Here is an 11,187-nt window from a genome sequence, read left to right as displayed (position 1 = left end):
CAAGCTAGACCCAGCTCAAGCTCGGCTCGAACTCGATTCGAGCTGGCTCGGCTTGAGCTCGAATTTCAAATTGAGCTGAGATTTGAGGCTCGAGCTCGATTCGATTAGAATTCGAGCGAGCTCGGCTCGATCTAACTCGAACTAACAAAGATCTACAAAATTTACTACTTAAAAAGCCTTTAAAAATGATTTCTTAATAGACTAAGGGAACCACCGCAAGTGGCCTAGTGGTGGAGTGACTTGGGTTCTCCAATAGAGACCCAAGTTCAATTCCCATTAGTGTCACTTTGGTGGCCACCGACACCCGCTTTAAAGCCGGACCGAGGACACTCGAGGTCTCGGGTTCGAAACATGTTTCTTACCCCTCTTTGATGGCTATGGGTATTTGCCGCCAGGGATCCTTGTCGGGTGGTGAACTGGGAAGGGAAATCCCTTCCGCGGTCAGGGGTACCGTGCAATTACCCTTTTAATAGACTAAGGGCCATAATTGCCTTCTTTTACAGGGTAATACTCCCTTAGTTTTTGTTTTCTAAGCGATGTGGGAAAAAAATGAAAGATGTAAACCTTATCGAGCCAGCTCACGAGCCGAGCCAAGCCAAGCTCGAGCTCAGCTTGTATACAAACCGAGCCGAGCTGGCTCGTTTACAACCGAGCCAATTTCGAGCCGAGCTTTTTTCGAGCGAGCTGCGAGCCACGAGTTTTTTAAAAGAGTGGATCTTGAAAACAGGATTTCAATCTCCATGTTAAATAATTACACCTAAAATGGATCTTGAAAACAATATCAAAGAAAACAACTACAAACATAAAAGGGCCTTTTGAAGACAATGAATGAATGTAAACTCTCAAAAATTGAAACAGCAACTCCAACTATTAAAATATGATCCATTAACATCCTTGATCAAACATAAGAAATTTCAAACTCTATTCCAGACAACAAAACTAACAATAATGTCAAAAATGACAATACACCTTTCGACTGAAGCAATAACAGCTTAAGCTTAGATGATTCCAATCTTGTTAGCAACATCCAACGCATCATAATCCGGAGTCAGCCGCACATAAGCTTTTTTCGTTCCATCAGGTCTACATTACATCCAAACAAAACATAAACAGATGGATCCTTGAAACACAATAAACAAAATATAAACCAAAAAAAAAAAAAAGCGAAGCAGCCAGAAACTCAATATTACTGAAAGCGGGTGACTTATGATATATTGCAGAAATACCTGATTAGGGTGTTGACTTTCTTGGTCTGGATGTCATACATCTTCTTGACTGCGGCCTTGATCTTCTTCTTGTCAGCACGGATGTCAACAATGAAAACAAGAGTGTTGTTGTCTTCGATCTTCTTCATTGCAGATTCAGTTGTCAAAGGATACTTAAGAATCTGATAGTGATCCAACTTGTTCCTTGGTGGAGCACTGATGCGGGGATACTTCGGGTTCCTGTCTGTCTTCAAAGTCCTTGGGCGGTGAAAGGTGACCTTAGTTCGGATCTTCTTGGCCTTCTTTTTGAATGTTGAACCTGTTTTCACAGCTTTGGCTGCCTTTAAAGCCTGAGACTTTGCATCAGTCTTCTTTATGTTGTCAGCTATAAGAAAAAAAATTAAAAAGTTCAGAAAAATTAGTGAAAGGTGCATGTGAAAATTACTGATACAGAGAACTAAATGAAAAAAAAAATGATGGATTGAAACCTATGCAGTTAATGCGGTAAGATATCGGATATCGGTCAAGCACCGATATTTGAAATATAGGTTATCTCGGTAAGATATCAGTGGGATATCGGTAATTTTAATATAATGCAGAATTTATATATAGAGCAATTTAACACCAATAATTCAGTGATATATCGGTCAATATCACCGATAATATCGGTACCAATATTTTGACCGACATTTGACACTATTTTACTAAGAGACAGATATAACCGATATATCACCGATATTAACTGCATAGATTGAAACCACGAGAACTCATTGTTAATGTTGCAACAATCCATCCCTAATACGTAGAAAGGGTTCTATGATTTTATCTCCAACTTCAAGAATGAATTCTTATAGCCAAAACAGTCAAATAGTTTGAACAAATGATTTAAAACTATGCACTATGGTTATGATCTTGGTTTTAAATTGCGTGATGCGCTCTATATAAAAAAATATTAAAAAATTTATTTATGCATAAAAACTTGTGAAAATATACTTGAAGTAAAACGAATGACGCAATAAGAAGATAAGAGTTGTGCTTTTTGGTTCAAATCAAGCATACTAAGATATTAATTATTGAAAAACCGAACCCAGTTCATAAAATCTGGAAAAAAACACAAGAAACAATGTTACGTGCATCAGAGCGCATTATGCGAAATGCGCGCAATATACTCGCATCACGTAAACGCAACGCATCAGATGTGGCGATGCGCTCTCATCAGCGCATCGGGCGCATCACGCATTATGAGTGCATTTTAAAACCAAGGTTATGATTTAAAAGAATAGTTGATTCTGATAGTTTAAATGGCTCTAATAAATTCTATGCAAGTTCCAAATAGAATCATAAACTCAAAATATCAGATATAGTTGCAACACATGTTCAAAATAGTACTACACATCCAGAGAACCATAATGAATTAGATGAATACATTTTTCTATTAACTATTCAATTTACATTCCACCTATTTCTGTAAAATAATTCTACATTGGAAATAAACATGTTCAACAATTAACTAAGGCTACATCCATTGGAAATCAACCTATGTTTGATTCAACACACCTAATATTTTGTAACTTAACATACACAAGTGAACTAAAAATAACATTTTTTTCCAGCAAAATGTAGTTCATACTTTCATTACTCAATAGCTAAACTTAACGACACACATACAAATTGAACAATACGTTTCATTGAAAAGGAATACGAACCTTTAGGCGCCATTGCTACTCCAATAACCGAACAACTGAAAATCACATGTATGGATAATTCAGAACTATATCGAAATAACTATGTGTAAAAGCAAAAGATCATACGCGATAGATCTATATGTTCAAGTTTGTAAAGCCTGTAAGCCAGATTGAAAGGGAGAAGAAGCATACCTGCAAAACGGTGATGAAGAAGAGCTGCAGCTAGGGTTTCGCCCTATGAGATTTATAGCAGCAAACACAACATAGTGTTTTAATGGGCCACAGGGTTTCACTATCCATGGGTCGATTGGGCTTAATAAGCCCATTTAAAGAGCACATATTTTTTTTAATATTTTTCTCTCTCTATTTATTTTACTATTCACGTATCTATTTTTATTTTATGTTTTAAGACTAGGTGATGCCCCGCCCGCGTTGCGGGGCGATAGCCGAATAATTCTCAATCAATTAAAAAACACTATTATAGTTTTGTTAGGAAAAAAAACTAAAACGTTGACAAGACCGTAGTTCTGAGCACAGGGCAAAACTATAGTTTGTCAGGATTAATGAGCGAGTGTTAGACAACTCCGTGACATGAGAAAAAATTAAATCCAGTCAACCAATTAAAATAACACTTTTATAGTTTTGCTAAAAAAACTAAAACGATAGCAATAATGTAATTTGAACTGAGGGTAAAGTTGTATTTGTTGACTTGGGTAAAATCGTAATTCGCCAAAAGTTAAAGTGATGGCAATACTATAAATTTGAACCGAAGACAAAATCGTAATATAACTATGCACTAAGGATAAAATCGTAATTTTAAGCTGGGGACAAAACTATATTTTTAATTTGAACTCGGGCAAAATCAAAATTTTGAAATGATGGCAAAATCGTAATTTAAATTGGGGGGGGGGGGGGCAAAAGCATACTTTTATTTTGAACCAATCAAAAACATAATTTTAAACTTAAGGCGAAATCATAATTTTTGAAAGAAAATGCGAAATCGTCATTTTTAGTTTGGGCAAAAGCAAAAATTTATTCTGAACCGGGGCCAAAATTGTAGTTGTAATATGGGGAAAAATTATAATTTTGAACCGAGGACAAAATCATAATTTTGAGCGAGGGACAAAAACGTAATTTTATTTTGAAGTGGGGGTGAAAACATAATTTTATTTTAAATTAAGAACGAAATCGTAATTTTAAAACGAATATAAAATGATAAAACTGATGGTCGAATAGGGGAGTGCCACACAGCTGTGTGGCACTATTCCCCTATCTACCTTTTGTATAGAATGAGAATGAGAATGAGAATGAGAATGAGAATGAGAATGAGAATGCTTATACTAATGTTATGCAAATTAGTTTTAAGTATTTGTATAAAGTTATTCACGTGTAACATATTTTGATATAATTATACAAACAACTATTTGTTTCTTTATTATTAGAGCATCTGCAATGGGGTCTGTCGACTTCAAAAACTCTTATGTGAAAGATAGAGGATGCAAAGAAAGAAGGCGTTTGACCCTTAGGAGGAGAAGACGGGTTACAAGAGGGCCATGAGAGAAACTGGTGGAGATATGTGGAAGGTTTTTGGTCGAAAAACTTTAAGTGGAGGTTCATGGCCGGTGACCTCCCGACCCACGGCATGTGTTCTTATAGCCAAACACCAAGATTCCTTACTTGCATTTGCATCATTTCTTAAAATGCATGACTGGTATTTGCTTCCCTAGGACCTCGCTCCAATCTTTCCCCCGTCATGGATTACACAGCAAGTTAACAGACATCATAGGGATTTCCCATCAAAAATTACACAAGAAGTTATGAGAAGCGTTTTGCATTGGAGTTTATCATGTTCACATCGCCTCTCCCCTTTTCAGTTTTGATGTTTGGTTTTTTTGAGCGAAACAAGGTTATGAGAAGCGTTGTAGTCGATTACCATTTACCCTAGATGGACGCTTCCACATATCGGAGACCTTTACTTCTACATTGGTCCTTTCCACTTAGCCTTGATGGCATTTAGAATTTGCATAGATAAATTTTTAAGTATTGAAGTCTTTGAATGAAAACACTTTCAAATTTGCATACATATGCAACAAAACACATCCATGTAAGTAGTTAATACAATTATACAAAGATGAGTTTACAACATGTTTTAACCAGCTACATAAATTGATAAAACAAACCAAATAAGTTAGCTGCATAACAAATCATTGTCAGACAAAACCTCAGACATGGGACAAGTACATCTAAAACACAAGCACATAATTCTTCATGTCTGACTAAACACAGCAAAAAAAGAACTTGAACACTTCATACTTGTGTATAAAATATCTGTTCGAGAAACGAGTTGTATAATTATAGAGATGAAAAGACGGAAACTCAAGGCCTGCCGCCTCTGTTTCTTCTAGAAGAAACTACGGTCCAGCCATCTGCATCCACCTTCGGTGCTGCCACTGGATCCTGTGGTGCAGAGTCATTTTCACCTTCATCTTCATCTTCATTTGCATCCTCCATTGATTCATCATCCCCTGAGCTTGATGCAGAATCTGAATCATCTTCACCACCTTTCACAACCTAACGATATACAAAAGTAACACATTTTCTCGTTGTAAATATTTCAAAATGAAAAAAAAAATAATAAGTAATGGCCTAATGGGTATAAGGAATACATCTTTATTTTCAAAATCATGGTAAAATCACATTTTACAAATAAAGGCGTATTAAAAAGGAAGAAAAACGTATCTCACATCAACTGGATTAAGAAAACATGAACCTTAAGGAGCACATAATTTATTAATTATAAGTTTATAACTAATCCGAATAGTGATTGACGTGTTTTACTTGAATAAGGGTGTCCATAAAAGAGAATATTATTAGCTTAACTATTGACAAAAACGAAAAAAGGGTGATAAAACACAAATTTGACATAATACCTGTATTTGTTGATTAGAAGTAGGAACGGATTGCCTTAGCCGTCCAATGGAGGCAAAGTTACCTTCCAAACATTCTTCATGCATTATCATTAAGTTTTCTGCTATCTGATTACAATATAAAAAAGATGAATAATAAGACAAGGATAGTAGCTAGACGGTAACTGATCAAGAGTTCAAGAAACATAACATAACTACAACTGGTTACATATATGTATCATACCTCCTCAATGCTACCGTCATCGATCTCGGTATTAAGAGAGAGCATAAAGTCATCAAGTAAATCCTCCAATTCGTCGACGTATAACCCCTCTGACAGATTAAACAAATGTTACAAAACAGAAGCACGTAACACCAGTGCTAAGAGCATTGAATCCCAAATATAATTTGAACAAAGAAATACTCTTTTCAGACAAATTAAATTATCTTAATAAACTGAATAAGATGTGTAATCACCCTGACTCATGGTTAATATTTGTCAAAAAATATTACCATCATGGTTGTTTCTAAAAACTGAAGAATAGCTGATACAATGTCTGTTTTGTTTGGTAATCAAGACTACGAGGGAGCTTGAATGTGCGCTTTTAAAGTGATTACTGTGATTCAATAAATCAAAACCAAAATCTCGTAAAAGCATAAGCATTAATTAATATTTTTGTAACAATTTCTTATAGAGTTTCTGCAAAGTTGATAACTTTGACCATAAACCAAACGCTCAAGACTGATCAGTGATTATTCCAAATAACTGGTTTAAATGCACATCCAAACACCCACTAAAAACATGTAACTAAATAATAAACTTTGCATTGGATAAAGCACAATTGTGGATATATAAACCTACTAATGCAATGAATAGATAAAGCTAAGTAAATACCAGAAGGTCTGATAAGCCATTGGTAGATATCAAGGGTAAGCTGTTGGGCTCTCTGACGAGTGTCACGCCCACCCCATTCGTTCTGAATAGCCATCTGAAGAGCGCTCCATCTACCAAGAAGCAAACCGATCCCTTCTCTTAGCTGAATGGCAGCCTCGGGTGTGAGTTGAGCAGGCATCACTGTTGCGGATTCCCCTACACACATCAACTATTGTTGGTAATCGAATGATACATGTCCTCCCGAAACCCACATAGCCCGTGGTATACACCCAACTTCTTCTTTTCGTATTTACTAGTTGTTTGTTTGTTAGTTGATTTAGAGTAGCAAGCAGGTTTACTACTGTTTAGTCATTAGTGGTATTAGTGCTAGAGTAGTTATTATTTACAACAGTTAGTAGTTGTTTTCATGAATGAAATGACTCTAAATATACTTCTTAAATTGACCGATCCATTCTACTGTTATCTAAACCCGATTGGTACATATCATCCAAACTCTTTTAAGTAAAACTACGTTTCCATTAAATTAGAAACCTTATAGTGATCAAAGTACAGGCTATTGAAGGGGTTATTATATCAAAAACTAGCTTGAAATTACATAAAACCGAACGGCGATATTTAGAGAATTTGATTAGGTAACACAAACAGACAGAGTGGAAAGAAATAATAGAAAGTGATTTACCGACGATAATAATTGGAAATTGGGGGTGATGATGAAAGCAACGGCTGCTGTGGGAATTCGAATCTTGTTATTTTGGGATGTAAAAGAAGAGGACGGGCGCAGGAGAGAAAATAAAAATAGGCGAGAAAACCTGCTGCATTTCGGCCCACTTGCCTTATTACTGGGCCTCGTTGCTTGTAAGTTGTAACTTTTACAAAAAAGAAAAAATTACAATAGAAGGGGCCAACAAAAATCTCACATCTACAATAAATGGGTCAAACGGGTTGACAACGTTAAATAAATGGGTCGATGTGGGTAAATGTCTTAAAAAACGGGGCAGGTTTCGGATCAGAATGAGTTTCGAGCCGGCACAAGTATCCGCACAAGACGGGTTACGGCACGAAACGGGTTTGGATTGGAACGGGTTCAGTTCAAATTGAGTTTCGGGCCGAGACGGGTTTCGGCACGACGCAGGTTATTGATCGGAACGGGGTCAGTTCGGGTCGGGTTTCGGGCCGACACGGGTTTCTGCACGGGACTGGTTTCGGATCACAACGGGTTTTCGGCCGAGAGGAGGTTTCCGCACGAGACGAGTTTCGTACCGTACCGTTTCGACGCGAACCGTTCCGACGCGCAAGGCTGACCCGTAAGGCTTATCAATCTAGGCTAAGGCCTAGGGCCACCAAAAAACAAGGGCCTCCAATTTTATTTCCTTTCATATATTAGAATTAGACTTGTTTTTTTTTTTTGCCATTTAAACAACGTTTCTAGGCCCAAGATTTAGAATTTACACTAGGAGTCCAGGGGCGGACCTACATAGTGGTCAGGGTGGGCGGCCGCACCCCTTGAAAAAAAAAATTAGTGTATATTTTAGGCAAAAAACCCGACCGCACCCCTTGAAAATATGGTTGAACACCTCATCCGCACCCCCAGCAAATAATTTCTGGGTCCGCCACTGTAGGAGTCTGCGTTGTCCACTCACACAACACATCAACCCTCGTTACTTGCGGCGTCTTTTGAGTAACCAATGTGAAACTGATTGCGGATTGAGCAAAATTAGGGCCAAGATTAGGAAAAATCATCGCTATGGTTATTCAATGTCTCAAATCTCAATCTCAATTCCTTTATACTAATTCAATAGGCCCTGACTTTGTAGTTCGCTTAAGGCCTCCAAAAACATTGGAACGGCTCTGCCGACGCGTACCGTTTCGACCAATACCGTTTCGAATCAAACCGTTTCGACCCGTACCCATTTTGACCCATAACAAAAAGAAATCTAAAAAAAATCCTACACCCAGGGTGTTGTTGATGGGACAAAAAAAATTATTCTCATTTGCCACTTGTTATACCTGTGACGCATGGGCAAATGTGGCTTAGTCGACGATGCTGTGTTATGAGAATCACTAGAAATCAACATGGTTAATGACTTTTTAAAGAAATTCTAACTACAAAGTATGAGCTTCCTTTTAAGAAAACATTTGTGATTTCTCAGGCTTTTATGCTACAACGAATTGTGATATGAGTATATGAGTTAGAACTTTGTTTTCAATTGCAGCATCTGGAACGTAAGAAGTACCGTTTCGACGTGAACCGTTTTGACCAGTACCGTTACCCGTACCGTTTCGAATCGAACCGTTTCAACGCGAACCGTTTCGACCCAAACCGTTTTGAATCGAAGCATTTCGTACCGTACCGTTTCGACGCGAACCGTTTCGAACCGAACAAAATTGCCCCTTGATGTACAATCTCTTTAAAAAAAATATTTTCAACCAACCCGACCCGAAACCCGTTCCGACCCGAACCCGTTTTTGACCCGAACCAAATCAACCTCTTTTTTAATTGACCCCTTTTGACCCCGAACCCATTTTGACCCATGACCCGACCCGACCCGTTTGCCAGGTAATTCACAACAAGGGTGACTCGAAAAACTGGATTGATGCAGAGGAAGTAGCCTTATGCAAGAATTGGGTTCGTATTTTTGAAGACAAAATCATCAGAAATCAACAGTGGTCCAGATAGTTTTAGTGTCGGGCTCTCAAGCATTTTAAAGCTCAAGTTGGTGGAACCTAATGAACCATTGAACAAATTAATTCGAACTGGGGTAATTTAAATATAAATAAGCCGGTTCAACGCATGCTACATTCAAGCCGTTGTAACGACTTCAATTCCTTGAAATAGTAATTGTTCCAAACTAAAACATTTCGTTTCATGCTGAGATGGGAACATAACTAACATAACTGTATTAGCACGTATGGTTTCTTCTTGAAGTTGGAAGCTTTTGATCTCCGCTTCTCAGTTGGTTACAAGATCTGCAACATCGGGAGGAAGGAAATCTTTGCCTCTGTAGCGTATTATATGGATAACAATACGCCAGTGAGAAGCTGCACATGTAACGAAATAATAGCTTCAAAGTTAACAGTAGCATTGACTTTTTGGTCAAACTGATAGTAATTAAAGATGTTACCTTAAGCTCGGAGGCCATCTGCTCATTGCTTGTGTTAGGAATTCCCACAGTTTTAGGATGGCTGCAGCCAAGCCTTGAAGGTTTCGGTTTCTTCCTGCATAAGTGATTGATTATTTGATTCAGATTATTAAATATCACATAATCACTTTCAAGTTACAAAACGTAATTATAAGAATGATCAGAAAGATTAATGTGCATACCTAGGACAAAATGAGTAGGTAAATGGTAAGCTTGCTTCCTCAAGTGAGTTAACTCAGCATCGGTGAGCTTAGATCTACCAGACAAAGGGTGACGGTGGCTTGTATCCAGGAACCACTTCAGGAAGTAAATCGGCATCTACAGGTGGTTTCAGGTATGTCTTTTAATTCTTTTGACTGTAACCGGAAATTTAGTTGAAAGCAACATAATTTGTCTCTGCTTAGGTAAAAATCCAATTACCTCTTTCAACAATGTCAAGGTAGAAAGCAGATAAGTAATATGTATCCTTTATAATCTATTCACCAAAGAATAAAACCGCAAAAGAAAAAGTCAGATTAAAATCACAATCTTTATGTGAATGTAATAACCTGAATGGCCAAACACGACTTACCATGACACATCTTATGAGGAAACATGTAAAGCAGATGGTTGTCACATATCCAACCCGAACAAACAAAACAAATTAAAGTATCATATATACACATAAATATAATGGGTCAATTTGGAAAAAAAGGTTTAACTTATATATAAATATATGCCTCCTGCAACTTGAATTAGACAATATAAACGCTAATTGTTTAAAGTAGCAATGCACTTACATTTTTGGTCCAATTCACGCCGGAGACGAGACCGGTTCGAACTTTGATAACTTGATTCATAGGTATATAGCGAATCCTGTAATCAGAATACAAAATCAGTAAGAATAAAAAAGATGAATGTGAAGAAGATTTGAAATCAGATACAATACCTTGAAACCATAGCCGACGGGATGATAACATGCATCATCGTTCAGGGGAGACGAAATAAAGGAACTTCATCAATTTGGGGAACGTGGACGAGAAGATCTAGCGAAAATCACTGGAGTAAAATCAGGAGCTAAACCGCCGCCAAATGCTGCTTCTAGAAGCTTTAGGGAATTTTAAACGGCTGAGAACTCATCTCAGCTTGATCCGACGCCCGAATTTAGTCAAATTTCAGCAAGGGGAACATAATTCAGATGACTTGCCTTCATCATTTGTCATGCAAGTTGGAACTCACGTTTGATAAGAAGAAAATGGCCAGAAACCTCGGCACAACTTGCCAATTTGCATGTATATATGAGAAACTTCCCTCATACTCTAAATCCCTGCAGAAAATAATTTATATGTAAAAGCTCAGATTGATTTGGTATTTCAA

General features: G+C 37.4%; 3 protein-coding genes across 9 annotated transcripts in view; all 3 read right to left on the bottom strand.

Moving 5' to 3' along the window:
* Positions 1-829: 829 nt before the first annotated feature.
* On the bottom strand, positions 830-3,177 carry LOC110904718 (60S ribosomal protein L23A). Its single transcript, XM_022150566.2, has 4 exons — positions 3,083-3,177; positions 2,912-2,946; positions 1,227-1,590; positions 830-1,083 (listed from the first exon to the last, which is right to left on the bottom strand). Exons 2-4 carry the CDS (start codon positions 2,922-2,924, stop codon positions 999-1,001), a joined length of 462 nt encoding a protein of 153 aa, XP_022006258.1. The 5' UTR covers positions 2,925-2,946; positions 3,083-3,177; the 3' UTR covers positions 830-998.
* Positions 3,178-4,989: 1,812 nt separating this feature from the next.
* Positions 4,990-7,526, bottom strand: LOC110904717 (pre-rRNA-processing protein TSR2 homolog). The gene is made up of 5 exons (XM_022150564.2): positions 7,371-7,526; positions 6,692-6,886; positions 6,041-6,129; positions 5,821-5,925; positions 4,990-5,461 (listed from the first exon to the last, which is right to left on the bottom strand). The coding sequence occupies exons 2-5, from the start codon at positions 6,867-6,869 to the stop codon at positions 5,267-5,269; spliced, it is 567 nt and encodes a 188-aa protein (XP_022006256.1). The 5' UTR covers positions 6,870-6,886; positions 7,371-7,526; the 3' UTR covers positions 4,990-5,266.
* A 1,909-nt stretch (positions 7,527-9,435) lies between these two features.
* LOC110904715 overlaps positions 9,436-11,187 on the bottom strand; it is a 28,362-nt gene continuing 26,610 nt past the window's right edge. For 3 of the 7 annotated variants that reach the window (XM_035983482.1, XM_035983483.1, XM_035983481.1), the window contains exons 7-12: positions 10,760-11,137; positions 10,403-10,686; positions 10,252-10,306; positions 10,014-10,149; positions 9,814-9,907; positions 9,440-9,730 (exon numbers count right to left, since the gene is read on the bottom strand). In XM_035983482.1, the coding sequence (XP_035839375.1) occupies positions 11,123-11,137 (15 nt within the window). In that variant the 3' untranslated portion in view covers positions 9,440-9,730; positions 9,814-9,907; positions 10,014-10,149; ... (1 more) ...; positions 10,403-10,686; positions 10,760-11,122. Of the gene's footprint in view, positions 9,731-9,813; positions 9,908-10,013; positions 10,188-10,251; positions 10,307-10,402; positions 10,687-10,759; positions 11,138-11,187 lie in introns of all 7 variants that reach the window. The other 4 variants (XM_035983478.1, XM_035983477.1, XM_035983479.1 and 1 more) reach the window with 4 other exon arrangements.

The sequence above is a fragment of the Helianthus annuus genome, chromosome 14, assembly GCF_002127325.2.
Source record: "Helianthus annuus cultivar XRQ/B chromosome 14, HanXRQr2.0-SUNRISE, whole genome shotgun sequence".
Classification (NCBI taxonomy): domain Eukaryota; kingdom Viridiplantae; phylum Streptophyta; class Magnoliopsida; order Asterales; family Asteraceae; genus Helianthus; species Helianthus annuus.
Note: the sequence above shows the minus strand (reverse complement) of the source record. Positions and strands in the feature narration are given on the sequence as shown.